This window comes from Hemiscyllium ocellatum, chromosome 5 (assembly GCF_020745735.1).
Source record: "Hemiscyllium ocellatum isolate sHemOce1 chromosome 5, sHemOce1.pat.X.cur, whole genome shotgun sequence".
NCBI lineage: Eukaryota > Metazoa > Chordata > Chondrichthyes > Orectolobiformes > Hemiscylliidae > Hemiscyllium > Hemiscyllium ocellatum.
This window is the reverse complement of record NC_083405.1, coordinates 88,975,553-88,991,776: the sequence shown is the minus strand read 5'-3', so window position 1 is coordinate 88,991,776 and position 16,224 is coordinate 88,975,553. Positions and strand designations below refer to the sequence as shown.

The following is a 16,224-nucleotide window of genomic DNA, read 5'->3' as shown; positions in this document are numbered from 1 at the left end:
TTCCCCGTGCAGTTCTGATAAGACTCTCCATGATCTTCTCAAGATGTTTCACTGTTCCTGACTCTTTCAGCCTTTGAGGAACAGGATTTGTACTGCTGATGTTCTCTAGTATTTTTAATTGCTGGCTGCTGAGCAGCTCTGTGTGTCCTTAAACAGCTATATTTTTAAGATACACTCACAGTTTTATAACTAGAACTTTTTTTTTCTCTTCCTTCCTAGTTGGATGTGTGTGGTTTCTTCAGGCTAGCATTGTCTGGTCAAAATCCACATCACTGTAACCATTATATAATGGCAGACAATAGAGCTTACTGCTATAAGCATGTTATAATGTGAATCCTCACCACTGTTAACCATCGTTATAATGGCATCTAGAGAAGCTTTGGTTAGATTCACTGTCTCAAATCTCTCTTGCTGGGGTCACTCTTAAGATACTGATACTATCTTGGGAAGTAGGCCCATATAGACTCTTCAGCAAAAGGTTAACTCAATCCTGATGAAGAAATAAATCTATTTCATGTGATTTAGTGGTTAGTTAAATTACATCCAAGATGCAAGATTTTCTTGTTTGAGACGTCAAGTTCCATTTCAGATTGAGTACACAGGACTACATTAGCTACATGCTGTGAACACCAGTAACAATCAATAAAGTTAGCCACTCTGGTGAATGCATGCAGATATTGTAGGAAACTGGCTAACTCCCCCATGTACAGTTCTTTATGTTGTAATGGCTTGAACTTACCTAGCGATATCTGTTAATCCTTCCAGGCACTAAACAACTTACACATTGAGGAGACCTGGAGTTTCTTTGGGTGGAAAGCAGTGACTGTGATCTTAGTTGGGTTTGGTCAGAGAGATAGAAATTAAAGTGTTGCATTATCACTTCTGGATTCTATGACAAAATGTATCTGAGACTCTCAAGTTGATTGCCTGAATAGCAAGGGGTCAGGTAATCTCCACACAATCCCAGCTAGGCTGACTTAGAGATGTAATGAATGGCTACAGAAGCAGATTGTGAATTCTCTGGTTTGCCACATCTAATGACTGTCAAGGCCTGTTCACTATTTACCAATCCTAAATCAGGAATATGATGAAATGGTTAATACTTGCCTGGGTGAATGCAGCTCTGAAAATACTCTAAAGGTTGGGTGTCACTCAAGAAAAAGCAACTGCTAGACTGACATCCCATTTACCATCTTAAATATTAGCACCTCCACTGCCAGTGCAAGGCAAGGCAACAGTTTCCAACTCACATTATCTGGTATCCATAAGAACAAGAATAGCATTGGAAAACTGTCACCTGTAAACTGCTTTTTAAATGACACACCAACTTAACTTGGAATTATGTCACTGTGTCTTTGTACTCACTGGGTCAAAATCCTGCAACTCCCACCCTCACAACTTTGTAAGTGCGCTTACACCATTGGACTGTAATCATTCAAGAAGGTGGCTCATAGCTATCTCCTCAAGATCTACTTGGATTGAGCAGCAAAAATACACATTTGTTTCCTCTTTCAATCAAGTCCGTATTAAGGTTCTGTTGTATTCTTCATTCTAGCCTTTAGCTTCATGAGTAATATTGTTTGATCAGTTTGAATGTCTTTGAACATCCTGTATATTTTATTGTCTCTTAAAAATAGCTCAAAAAAATTGTGCCATTTTTCCCTTTAGCCAACTTCACAAGTTTTCTGACATACAGCAACTCAGGTCTGACAAGGTCATTGTTTATGTGCTTATGAAGATTACATAACATTTTTTTTTCTCTGATGTATCTTCAATCTTTGTTGAATGAGTATGGAATTATAGTTTCTTTACTCCTGGGTTGATTCTCCCTGCACCACCTAAATTGTTATATAATGCACACATTGGTAGTTACTTTTCTACTCATTCTGTAACCTTAAATGCAATTTTCCTTTGTTAGTTGGTTAACAGGCACCATTGTCTTGAGTTTCTCCACATATGGAGCAAATCCTGTCATTTAAAGATGGCAAAACTAATTAGATTCTTTTATATTTTCTTAATGAATTGGTAGCTCAACTAACTGTACCATTCCAAATAACCATATATTATTTGCATACAACCAGTAGCTATAATTGAATATAGAGATCTTACTTGGAAAGTTGTAATCTGAAAGGACCATGTAGGGAACTGTGTAGGATGGAATAAAGCATATAGCATAGAAGTTTAAGTATTGTCTCCATGTTCTTATAAACTGAATGATACATTCTCCCCTTTCCATTCCCAATATAATTTTGTAATTATACTCTCCTACATGTCTGAGCTATTATTCTGCCAGGCAGTGCATGCTGAGTTTATTTATGTAGTAAGCAATAGAGACAATTAAAATAGATCAGGCACTCTTAAAAGATTTGATACTTGACATGTAACATAAAATATGAACCAATGAAGTCATACTAATATCTTGTCAGGCCATTCTGCAGCTACTATGTAGTTCACTTAACTCCAAAAAATGTGAGATATTTTAGCACTGGAGTTTGTAGGATAAAGCCAAAAATCTGAGCTCTGACATCAAATGTATGATTTATGAAGAAACACATGAAACATTTGAACTTCTTATCCTTGAAGAACAATATTTGAGTGCTGATCTTTGAGAGATTTATGAGACAGTAAAAAATATGGTGACATATATCCAAAGAATAACTGTAAACTAAATTGTAAGAATAAGGGAAAAAAAATAAAAGTTTAATTTGAAAGGAAAAAATAGAATTGATGTCAAGGAGTTCATCTAAATGATTGCATTTATTTATAAGTGAGATCAACAATAATATTTATTCTTCTGTGCTATAATTAACCTCCAGCAAATGATTTTCAAGAACACAACATTCCAAGTGAGACTTAGGAACATCAGAACATAGGGATTAGGAGCGGGAATAGGCAATTCAGCCTTTTGAGCCCACTCTCCAATTTGACATGACCATGACTGATCTTATTCTGATTTCAAATCCACTTTTCTGCCTGCTCACCATAGCCTTTTATCCTGCTTTTCATCAGGAACATATCTATTTCCTTCTTGAATCTGTTGAATCTGCCATCCTGTGACAGTGAGTTTCACAGATTCACAACCCTCTGACAGAAGTAATTTCTCCTCATCTCAATTTTAAACTTGTCTCTGCTCACTCTACGTCTATGACCTCTTGTTTGAGACTGTCCCACAAAGGGGAACATCTGCTCCACGACAACCTGATCAATCCCCTTTAGCATTTTATGTACCTCAATCAGATCCTACCTCTTTCTTCTGAACCCCAGCGAGTACAAACTGAAGCAATTTAACCACTCCTCATACAACAGCCCTTGCACTCCTAGAATCAACCTTGTGAACCTCCTCAGCAACATACTTCCTCAAGTAATGAGACCAAAATTGGAAACAATATTCCAAATGTGGCTTCAATTATGCCTTATATAATTGTAACAACACTTCTTTACCTTTATAATCTGGACCTTTGGCAATAATTGCCAGAATTCTATTTGCCTTTCTTATCATGTGCTGCACCTGCATACAACCTCTCTACAATTCATGTACAAAGATGGCCCTGATCCCTCTGCACCCAACACAGTAATTTGCTCTTTTATTTTCCAGCCAAAATGGACAACCTCACACTTATTCATATCTTTAAACTTCATCTGCCAGATTCTGGCCCATTCTCCTAGCCTGTCCATTCCCATCTGTAATCTCTTTATCTCATCATCACTGCCTGACTTCCCATCAATTTAACACTCTGTCCCTGCTTGCAGATTATTTACATAGATTGTAAATAGCTGAAGTACAAGACGTGAACCATGCAGCACTCCCCTACTTAATATTCATCATCAGAGAAGGACCCATTTCTCCTAACTCTCTGCTTTCTATCAGTCAGCCAATCCTCTGTCCAAGCCAATACTCTACTTTTAACCCTCGAGTTCTAGCCTTCTTTTATGTGGCACCTTGTAAAATGCCATCTGGGACTCTAGACATACCACATGCACGGGATCCCTATTATCTACCTAGTTACATCCTCAAAGAAATCCAACAAATTTGTCAAGCATGACTTGCCCTTCATGAAACCGTGCTGACCCTGGCAAATTGAACTTTGTTTTTCCAAGTGCTCGGTTATCTCCTCCTTTATAAATGACTGCAGCAACTTCCCTACTACAGACGGCAAACCCACTGGTCTATAGATTCCCTTTTGTTTTTATGCCTATCTCCTTTTTTGAAAAAGGGTGTCACATGAGCATGTTTCCAATCGTCCTGCTGCCTTTTCAGAATCCAGGGAATTTTTAAAATCATAATGAAAGCATTCACTCTCTCTGCTGCCATTTCCTTTAATATCCTAGGGCGCAGGCCATCAGGCCCCAGGGACTTATCTGCCTTTAATCCCATCAGTTTACTTAATACCTTTTCCCTAGTTATTGAATTTTTGCCAAATTCCTTGGTAGTGACTGCAGTCTTTAGAAAGAAATTATTGTTTTCCACTGTGAAAACAGAGATAATATATTGGTCTAGTACACCTGCCATTTCTGCCATTTTCATCCACTAAAGGGCCAAATTTATTTTCACTTATAATGAATCAAGCCGGTTTCCTCAAAACATTTTAAGAAGACAGCTCAGAACCTAACTTTCCTTGTTGTTTTAAGCAGATGTACTGTTGATATTCCAAGAGTGACGTGGATGATCAAACCATTCGGTTTTAAACAAAACAGAATTTATTTACACATGAACAAAAGAAAACCAAATTTGTAACATAACTATTTGAAAACCTAACTGACATGGAAATGCAACTTAACCAAATACTGTTCCATAAACATTCCATAAACACACCCCTTGGCAAAAAAGTAAATTCAAACATAGGTTCTTACCGGAAGGAGATTGAAGGGAGAGACAGAGTCAGCCAGAAAACGTCTGTTGAATCAGGGAACCTTTTTTTTTAACCCCAGCAGCTTTCTTTGACCATCAGCTTCAAGCTAACAGTTTCCTAAAACCAAACCATAACAAACTCTGAGCTGGGAGAACTGGGCACTCCCCTTTTATTGTACAAGTGTTTTAAACTTAAAAGCCTTTTCAAGTAGATATTTTCAGAGATATCAGAACCTCTGCCTTTACGAAATAAAGCAAGGACAAAATAACCTTGTTAAAGGGACAGCGTCATCACACACTATTCTCTTCCTTCTAATATACTTATAGAAGTACATATACTTCAATGGTCAGGCATACATACACGTTCAATGCAAATCCACACACATTGCATTTGGTAATGTTACCAATTCATTCAAAAATTATAAAAGACACAAATTGTTTTTCCCATCTTCAGTTCTTAAAGGTTTTGTCTGATGAAGAACTCAAAAAATGTACCCAGAAAACTTTGAAAGCATGCCAAACATGAGCCAAAAATATTGAATAGTTTATGAAGTAGCATGGGCTTTGAGGCAATTGAAGTATTTCCGGATTTGGATGAATCAAAAGCTTCTCTCATTCACAATAATGCTGTGATCTGTGGCAGTCCATTGTTATTTATCAATATTTGCCTACAGGTTAGACAGTATATTTATATCTGTGGTGTCAGACATCTGAGTTCTCTGATATGGACACCTGATCCCAATGTTCTACTGGAAAAGTTCGATCTAGCCATTTATTAAGAAAGTGGGAACATAAGAATAACAACAGATAAGTTAGCATGACAAGTCTGTTTTACATTCATGGCTGATCTATGACCAAACTCAATTTACCACCTCTGTCCCATGTCATAGAGTCATAGAGTCATACAGCACAGAAACCGACCCTTCAGTCGCAACAGTCCATGCTGAACATAATCACAAAATAAACTAGTCCCACCTGCCTATTCCTGACCAAAACTTTCCTTTTCATGTATCTATTCAAATGTCTTTTAAACATTGTAATTATACCCGCAACCACCATTTTCTCAGGAAGTTTATTCCACACACGGACCACTCTCTATGGAAAAAATTTGCCTCTTATGTCTTTTTTAAAAATGAGTCCTCTAGTTTTGAAATTCCCCCTCCTAGGGAAAAGACAGCTACCATTAACTCTATCTATACCTCTCATTACTGTGTAAACTTCGATCAGATCGCCTCTAAGCCCCTACGCTCCAGTGAAAAATGTCCCAGCCTATCCAGCCTTTCTTTATAATTCAAACTTTCTACACCTGGCAACATCCTGATAAATCTCTTTTGAACTGTCTCCAGCTTGATAATATATTAATAATAATTGATAATTATTTTGTCCATTATATTTTTGGCTAATGAAAATCTGTTGATTGCAAGTTTAAAATCAAAAGTTGATTGTGCTTCAATTGATATTTAGAGAAAAGAACTCCAATTTATACCAGCATTTATGTGAAAAGAATATTTCTTATGTTTATTCCTGCTCTGGGTGTAAGTTTCAGATTATGTCTTCTAGTCCCAGATTCCAGGCATTGAGATTGGTTTCTCCCAATTTACTTTGTTTCCTTAGTATTTAGGAAATCTCACTCATTTTTTTTATATTCCATAATGTTTAATCTCTTCTCATAGCTTAATCCTTGAAGGCCAAGCATCCGTTTCGTAAATTCCCTCCAAGATCAAATGACTTTGAGATCTGCTGTCTAGAGCACACTCAGTGTTATCCAGATGTGATCTGACCGCGGTTTTGTATAGCTGAATCATGTAGCTTGCCTCTTGATGTGTATTCATCCAGGTATAAAAGTTAACATGCCACTTTGATTATTTTCTGCACTTTTTCTGTGTTTTTTTTGTTTCTGTTCATGATGTTTTAATGATCCTTCGGGCCTCTGCTCTTTCTAATGCTTCACCATTTCAGAAGTATCCTGCTCTATCATTTTAGTTTCTAGTACAGATGACATCACATTCGCTGACACTGAAATCTATCTACCACAGTTTAGCCCATTCATATCATCTATCAGTATTACTTTTAGCTTACTCACAATACTCCTTATCTTTGTGTCTTTGGCCAATGTGGACATGTACCTTTCTATCCTATTGCCTAAGTAAATATGTTGAGGCCTGTATACAAATTTTTTGTGGATCATCAATTGTTGCATATTGTCAATTCGAATCCTGGCCATTATCCCTAGCCTCTGCCTTCTTCCGTTCAACTAACTTCTTGCCAGGATGGTAATTGCCTTCTATTTTATGAACTTCAACTTTAGCTAGCAGTCTCTTATTGTTATGACATGCCGGTGAACCCTTCTGTTAATTAAACCAAACACCTCGAAAACCTCACCTCACCTTATATTCTGTTAAAATATGAGTGACAGAGAACTCCCAAATTCCACTATTTAAAGAAAATAATATCAATTTATTCATTAACTCTGAATATGAACATAAAACAACTATTCACAACTCTAAACCCCCTTTCTCTTAATTGCTGATTACCTGCCTCCAACTCGATAGCAATATACTATTCCAATAAAACACTTATTAAAATTACACCAACTTAATTTCAAAACCATACAGCAGCTGTCATCATCAGTGTCGTTTTTCATCCAGTTGAAGATTTCCCTCAGTCGTCGTCTTTCTTTTCACTGTGAAGATGTTTCATATGAAAAGGTACCTTTGATAGACAGTGTTTCAAATGGCAGTTGCCCTGCCTGACTTCCAAATGTCTGCTTTTTTAAAACCTCCAATTTCAGATCATCTCATTGGTTTGATGCTGACAAAACAATAAATTCAACTCAATCAGGTATTAGTATCCGGAGGCATAATTTAAACTGATTAGTTAAATTCAAATTGTTGTCAAAATAGTAACCAACTTAGGTATCCATTTCACAGCTGAGTATTTATATATTTTTGAGTACAATCTGAGAATGCCAGCTAGTCATATGACAGGTGCTGGTAAGCTCTCAGCGCAAAACTCATTCTCTCTTAAAGGTACAGTAATGCCTTCAATTTCATAATGCTTACAATGGAATATTATCAATTACCTTTGTAAATCTAAATAATCAACATCCATTCACAATTTCCTGCCCAATAGTATAGTCGCTTCTTCAAATTTTGTGATCAGATTTATCAGAATGCCATACTCTTTACAAAAGTCTGCTGGCTCTTTCTGATTTCCTGAATATTTTCAAGCTATTCAGTTTTCCTATTATATGTCATTTCATAACCACGGATGTTAGGTTAAATGGTCTACAATTCCCACTTTACCCTTATCTTTCACAAAGAAAAGGGTTATGTGCACAATTTTCCAAACAAAGTGATGGTTCATAAACTCAGAGAACATTGAAAGGGTGTAATTATGGCATTCAGAAAATTACCATCCATTTTTCTGTTGAAACACAAAAATTGAAGATGTCTGGTCCTAGTGATTTGTTATTCTTTAGTGTCATTAATTTCTTCATCACTATTAGCTTGCTTTTATTAATTTTCAAACCCCTGGTCATGATTCTATGAGAGTTTCCTTGGGGTATCTGCATGTTGACCTCATCCTTTATGACTGCAATAATAATATAAATTATACAGTATCTCCACCAAGTGTAAAATGATCCTTGGTAGTTTACTTTCTGAAAGTCACAATGCTTCTTCCTTGTCTCAAGCAATGATGGAAGGATTATTAAGACTTATTAGCAATAATCCCATTCCATTAACATTTTTTAAAAACTCTATAAATCCATTTGGACTATTGGTGGAATAGCATTGGCAATGATTTCTGAAAGTATAAAATACTGGGCATTCTAAGTTGGCTTTCTAAAAACCTTAATCACAAGCTATCTGGTGATACAAAGACAGTTCTATTGGCTGGCATTAGGCTTTGGGCCTTATTTCAAAAAAATATTGATATTATCCCTCCATATTCATAGTGCTATGACAAGTATGCCAATGTAGAATTGGATCTATTAAACCTTTTTCAGCGACAATTAATCAAAAACATCATTCATCTGCTTAAAATCCAATTATGCTGATATAACAATATAGTTTATCTATCCCAGTGTATAGCTCCTTACCAAAAGACATACTTACAAAAGAGTTTACGCAGACCTCAGTCAAGGACATATGCTCGCTGCTACTCTGACCAATCAATGCTTTAGCTAGTATAATTCTGATTGGTAGCACATTACTATTGTTTATATATAGTATATACTGTATGAAAACTTTAGTTTTCATTTTGTTTTCAAGAGTTTCTTTGAACTCTCCTCATAACTCAGATCTCTAAGAATGGAATCAGACTTGTGGCTGCCCTTGACACTGCTTCAAATGTTTCAATACTCCCTTGTGGCTCAGGGACTAGGACTGTATATAATATTCAAGTATACTCTGAGCAGAGAACTTTGAGGCTTGATCATGACTTTTTCTGATTTGTACTTGATTAGTTTTCCTTTGCAGTTCAGTTTTCTGTTGGCTTTGTTTACGGCTGCACTTCATTAATTCGTAACATTGTGCATCAATCTTCTAAGGTGTCTTGGTATTTTTCAATTGCATGCTTCTCTGTTTCAACATCATTCATGGAGTAAATCTATTTTCAATTTTGCTTCCTTTGTGTAGTATTTTGCATTTTTCACTGTGCAAATTTATTTTCTATAATTTTGCCTGCTGACACATTGTGCTATTTCTGAGCATTCTCCTTCGGTTCTATGACACCACAGTTTGAACTCATTTTGAAAATGTAACCAGTATGTATTAGATTTTTGAAGTGATGTTTTAACTTATATAACTTAGAAACAATAATGATCTTGGTATAAATCCCTGAAGCTATCGACTGAGTAACCTTTCCCATCACTACCCGCATTGCCTCCTCCCATACTTGTGCCCCTGTCTCCACAGGGGTACAAAACGTGCAAGTAGTTCTTCACCCTTCAGGTACTCCATGGAAGAGTACAGTACAGGTTTTGATAGTTTATATGAAAGATAATTTTCTACCCTTCAGTCAATTTATTAACCTTATGCCAATACGTTCTCTTTCAAAACCTAGGATTACTGTTAAATATTGTGCAGTATTTTTTTAATTTATTAACGTCAATTGATTCCATGATTTTACAAAGGATTAATGGAAAACTATTGAATTTATAATCATTTTGTACCAACTTGTCTTTTTGGATATGGATACTATCTTGACTTGTGTTCAACCAGCCTTAACAGTGTCCCCTTTGTAATGATTGTCAACGCCTTACAAATAAGAGAAAGTGAGGACTGCAGATGTTGGAGATCAGAGTCGAGAATGTGGTACAGGAAAAGCACAGCAGGTCAGGCAGCATCCGTGGAGCAGGAGAAGTGACGTTTCAGGAAAAAACCCTTCATCAGGAATTCTTACAAATCCTTATTTGCAAGGTTCATAAACGGAGGTAAAACTCTTCTGTATCTGGATTTTTTTTTGTTAATCTTTATCCAGTTTCTAATTTTGACTGGGATGCCTCTGGGAAGAAATTCCTCACGGCTTCTTGTGAATAAAGGGCGGGAGTAATTTATCGAGGGTTACAATTTTCTGTGCGCGTGTAATCGGGAAGTTACCGTAGGAATTACACCCAAACCCCTTTGGGCGTAACATTTAACCAATGTCCACTTAGGGCCAAGTTGCCTGCCCGTATCATTCACATACATCAAGTCATAAGACGGAGCATAGACAAACAGAAATTGCATGTGCAATCGGGGCACTAGGAAAGGATGTGGCTGCGGCGGGCTATATTGGCATCATGTCATCAGCGGCAATATTTCCTGCCCTTACCAACCGCCTTCTTCCCTGACTCTGACACCTTCATGCCCCTATCTGGGATGGGCATCCTGTTTCCCTTCTGCCCCCACCTTGTCAGCTGCAATCTCTGCAGTGGTCACTATACATGGTGGCGCTACTGAGCTGCCTCCCCTGCCATTGGCTGACTGTTGATGGGGCGGGCGCCCGTACTTGTAGACATCTAATGTCTGAGCAGACTGTTGAAAAATGTGGCTGGGGTACCACAAATGGGTGGAATAAGGGAGTAGGTCTGTCTGTGGGGAGTGGGGAGTGGGTGGGAGGATGAGATTGTCCCTGGTTTGGAGCCCATCGACGGGATCCCTACAGTGCCAATAAAATTCCAAACGTATTAAGTCCAAAAAAAAATCCGCCATAAATCTATCATTCACGTGCATTGGACACAGTTTGCTCCAGAACCTACAATTGGAGAAATATTTGAATATTCAATTGGACTTTTGCCGGCACTATCAGACAGCTACTAATGACTCAGTAAGTAAAGAGCGGGGCGAAGAGGGGGAATCTTTCCCATTCTGGTCACTAACCAGCAACTCCTGCTGGAAATGACTCCGTCTGGATCCATCGCCGTTTGTGTGCAGTTTACCGGGGTTCGGGTGTAACAGAGCAGCTTCTCATCAGTGTATCACAGCGGACCAATGGGCTCACTGGGGCCAGGTCTGAATCTCAGAATGCAGAGATAGTCCGTGCCTTCTGGGTGGGAGGGTCGGGACTCAATTTTGAGGAAGATAATAAAAAAAAAATTAATGAAAACGAAACATTAAATATAATAGACTGAACAAGCGAATCACTATCAGAGTTTCAGTAGCTGAGGTAATGTGAACATTTCAGATCGGATTGAATGTAAGAGAGCGGAGTTCGTGGACATATGTTTGAACTCCCCACTGCAGGCTGAAGCCATGGGGACCGTGAACCAAATACTGTCTTCTACTTTCATGTTGTTCCTTTTTTGTTTGAAAGTAAGTTTATATTGAGCACGCAGACAATATAATCGCAGGCGCTCTGTGTTAATGGGTTCTCCGAGAAAGATAACAGGATATTTCCAGTCTATTTCTTTCTCTGGAATTATTTAAGGTCATTGGAGCTGAAGCTCTGCTCTCTCTCCATAGATGTTGCCGGACCTGCCGAGTTTCTCCAGGAATTTCAGTTCTTGTTTCTTAACTTGGTTCGTAAAATCGCGGTTTAAAAATGTGTTGCTGGAAAAGCGCAGCAGGTCAGGCAGCATCCAAGGAACAGGAGATTCGACGTTTCAGGCATAAACCCTTCTTCCTGAAGAAAGGGATGCTGCCTTTGAAAAGTGTTGCGCTTTTCCAGCAACACATTTTCAGCTCTGATCTTCAGCATCTGCAGTCCTCACTTTCTCCTAGTAAAATCGCGGGGCTACACAAACGCACGACAGAATAGCCCACTCCCCAGCCACCTCCCCCCCCCCCCCCCCACACACACACAGTAAACTGGCATTTGCAGCACCCACTCAACTAACAGATTCAAAATTGCCATCAGCAAGCAGCAACTGCGTCCTTACTGAGTGTAGTCACTGTGCCGTTTTCAGCAATTACCCGGGTAAGGTACAATGTTCAAAAATCCCAGGTTTTGATCATATCAGGGAGAGAAATAAATGGAAACGATATTTACACCTTATCTTAGTTTACCTGCGAAATAGGAACACCCGAGAATCCCTAAACATCAAACCGGCAAGATTCTGTGTGGTTCTCAGCACCGACATCAACTCCACACTGGGATACTTCCATTTCGCTCCGCTGACTTTAAACACAGACACCCGTCTTTTCTTAGGGCATGGAAACAGACTACATGCCTGTCTCTAGAGACAGTGTGGGTCTTAATTACGATTGGAGAGATTTTAAGTCGCGTTTTTACATGAAATTCCGAAAAATAAACATGCAGCACTTCCAACATCTGACAGTAATGCTTCTCTTCAAAACAAACCCAACTATTGTCAGCTGTCATCCGTTTTGACCCGGCGAAACATAGAGGGGATGTATTCTTTCTACATACGGAACTGGCCAGCTCTCCAGCTCAGTCCAGCGCCCGCAATCGTGGGAGCTGACAGTGATATTAAGGATGAACCATTGATTTAACTTTGTCCTCGACTGTCACGGTGTATGACCTGAACAGATCATGTAAAAAGCAATGTGCAGTAAGTGTGGGGAAAATATCCTTGTTCTGCCGTTGGGGAATTTCAAATAGTTCCGCTCAGTATACGTTATCCACTCGACAATGCTACGCTAACTCAGATGCATCACTGATTTGGCAGGCAGTTATATATATTTATATATTATACACACAGAGAGACGCTGCCGCGAATGTCAGGAATGCTTCTCTTTCTTGGCATTACACTTTCAAATGAGGGTTGGCCGGTGGGAGCCTGGAGCTGCATTACAGCGGGTTGCTTTGTGAGTGTCCAGGCAGTTATCTCTCTCTCTCTCACGGATTCGGGCAGGGTGCTCACACAGTGTGTTGTGGTGGAGTATTTTTGGGGGGTGTGTGTCCCTCCTTCCGCTCCTGCTCCACTCACATAAAAAGGAACTTGCAGAGTGACTGACTCGGAGCAGTGAAGGTGTCAGCTCCAACAGGTTGCCCGAGCCGGCTCGCTGCCGATTGGCTTGTTGTGTGTGTGTGTGTGTGAGAGAGAGAGAGAGAGAGCTGGGAGCTGTCAGCTGGACAAGTCCCGTTTCACTCGATCGCCGCTCACTGGGATTGAGGGACTGAGAAAGGCTCAGACTTTTTTTTTGTTATTGTTGTGGGTTTTGTTTTGGGAGGGGGGGGGGGCGTGTGTATGCTTTGAGATGATTTGTTCTTTTGCTCACACGTGAATGTAGGATCAGCACAGGTGGAAAGTGGCGTGAGAAGGAGAGAGAGGCTGTTTGGAAGTCCGTGCTATCGCTTAAATTCCTGGCGGCGTGTAGAGGCAGTTCCAGACCAGGCTGGTGTATACACACACACACACAACCCAGCCCACAGACAGAGAGGCTGCACTGGGAGAGCCAGGCTACAGCGACTGCTCTCCCTCCCTCCCAGCTCTTTTGATTTCTTCCTGGTCCAGGGATCCACTCCGCCAGCACCATTTCTTCCAAAGGCAGGCAGGACGACCGTCCAGCTCTTACCCGGGGGGTCCGTAAGAAGCGGCTGGTGGCCGCCGCGGTGGCGGTGCTGATGGTGCTGCTGCTGGTCATCCTGATCCCGGTGCTGGTCAACTCGGCCGGGACCTCGGCCCGCTACGAGATGCTGGGCACCTGCCGGATGGTGTGTGACCCTTACGGCTCCAAAGCCACCACGGCGGCGGCGGAGACGGTGAGGGACCACAGCCTGATGCCTTTGCCCACCTTCATCCAGGGACCCAAGGGGGATCCCGGGCGCTCGGGGAAGGCCGGGCCCCGGGGACCCCCCGGGGAACCCGGGCCGCCTGGCTCGGTGGGGCCGCCGGGAGGGAAAGGGGAACCGGGGAGACCGGGGTTGCCGGGTTTACCGGGACCTCCCGGGCCCAATGCGGGGGCGATCAGCGCCGCCACCTACAGCACGGTGCCCAAGATCGCCTTCTACGCCGGCCTGAAGAGGCCCCACGAGGGCTACGAGATGCTCAAGTTCGACGACGTGGTCACCAACCTGGGCAACCACTACGACCCGGGCACGGGCAAGTTCACCTGCTCCATCCCCGGCATCTACTTCTTCACTTACCACGTCCTGATGAGAGGGGGAGACGGCACCAGCATGTGGGCGGATCTGTGTAAGAACGGCCAGGTGAGCCAGCCTTGCTTCCTCCCTCAGCCCCCAACTAAAACCTCACCATCCCGGGAACCACACTCTCTCTCTCTCTCTCTCTCTCAACTAAACTAACCCCCAAGTTGGCCGCTTTCAACTCTTTGGGAAGGGGAGGTGTGAATACACAGAGCCCAGCTCCGGGGAGTTTCTGATGACTTTGCCATCGAGCTGACCGGACTCCTCTAGGCAGGAGACCGTGGAAAGCGACATTGAGGCATACAGCGTGGAATCAGGCCCTTCGGCCCGACTCGTCCATCCTGACCAAATTCAACAGTCCCATTGCCCTGCGCTCGGCTCATATCCCCCTAGACCTGTCCAATCCGTGTGTCTGTCCAAATGTCATAGAGTTGTACAGCACGGAAACAGACCCTTTAGTCCAACTCGTCCATCGCGATCAGATTTTCTAAATTATTCTAGTCTCATTTGCTAGCATTTGGCCCATATCCCTCTAAACCCTCCTTTTAAATACTGTAATTGTACCAATCTCCACCACTTCCTCTGGCAGCTCATTCTGCACACGCATCACCCTCTGCGTGAAAAGGTTGTCCCTTAGGTCCCTTTTAAATCTTTCCCCTCTCACTAGAATGTCTTCTAAATGTTGTAATATGTGTTGTTAAAAACATGTTCGGTTCAGGAAGCGAATCGCTTTGATGTTGCCTTTCCCCGCCATGTCAATATTAGGGACGAGGTAAAAACAATGATTGCAGATGCTGGAACCCAGATTCTAGATTAGAGTGGTGCTGGAAGAGCACAGCAGTTCAGGCAGCATCCGAGGAGCAGTACAATCGACGTTTCGGGCAAAAGCCCTTCATGAACGAAGCGGCCGACACATTTGTAAGGAAAAACAAATCCCTCATGTTACTGAGTGAGCTGGTACATTTCGGTGTGAGCCAAGTTCAAACGTTTATGGCAAAGAGTGTTTCGGATTAAAATGATCCATCAGAAAAACCAAATGGACTGTGTATAGGCATAGTGACCGAGAAACATATATAGGACGATGAGAACGGGCTAAACAAACCAGAGCTTAATAAACACGGAAGGTGAGGAGAGATGGAAACACCAGGTCTTGTAATACTTTGTGAAATTTTCCCACCTTTCTGCAGGTTCGAGCGAGTGCCATTGCCCAGGACGCTGACCAGAACTATGACTATGCCAGTAACAGCGTGGTGCTGCACCTGGATGCAGGAGATGAAGTCTACATTAAACTGGATGGTGGCAAGGCACACGGCGGCAACAACAACAAGTATAGCACCTTCTCGGGATTTATAGTCTACGCAGACTGAGGGAAGAAGCGAGCAACAGAAAGAAGCAACCAAATCAAATCACCTCCTGCGTGAGCGACTGAGGGTGGGCTACCCGCGGCCTGGCCTAAACAAACAAAAAACACAAATGGCCGGTCGCCAGATGTGCTCCGTACTTCTGGATATAATCAGCCGTTGTTTTGTTTTTAAAGCTTTTTGAAACATACTTGCGTACCTCGAAAAGACCATGCCCATGTCAATTGGTTCAGTTTGGGTTAGTGCGCCCAAAACAATTTCTCAGTGTTATTAGCGTTGTGTTTGTGAGAGGAAGTCCGTCCAATACTGAGCACAGTGGCCAGTCTCTCTATAAAACCTCAAGATCGTGCGGGAGGATAGAAAAAAAAAGAGCAAGATTTTCAAGTGTTCCTCATTTTCTGATGCTTTGGTATATTGAACTCACCGCTTTATCCATTTGGTTGTCGTGATTAGCCATTTCTCTGCTTGGAAATCCACATT

The 16,224-nt window shown here is 41.2% G+C and overlaps 1 protein-coding gene across 1 annotated transcript; it reads left to right on the top strand.

Moving 5' to 3' along the window:
• The first annotated feature begins 13,840 nt into the window (after positions 1–13,840).
• LOC132815778 (complement C1q-like protein 3) lies at positions 13,841–16,002 on the top strand. The gene is made up of 2 exons (XM_060824970.1): positions 13,841–14,446; positions 15,571–16,002. The coding sequence occupies exons 1-2, from the start codon at positions 13,862–13,864 to the stop codon at positions 15,748–15,750; spliced, it is 765 nt and encodes a 254-aa protein (XP_060680953.1). The 5' UTR covers positions 13,841–13,861; the 3' UTR covers positions 15,751–16,002.
• The last annotated feature ends 222 nt before the right edge of the window (positions 16,003–16,224 follow it).

Coding starts and splice junctions, on each gene's coding strand:
- LOC132815778 (XM_060824970.1), top strand. CDS start 13,862: ATGGTGCTGCTGCTGGTCATCCTGATCCCGGTGCTGGTCAACTCGGCC. Junction 14,447..15,570: donor ATCTGTGTAAGAACGGCCAG/GTGAGCCAGCCT, acceptor ACCTTTCTGCAG/GTTCGAGCGAGTGCCATTGC.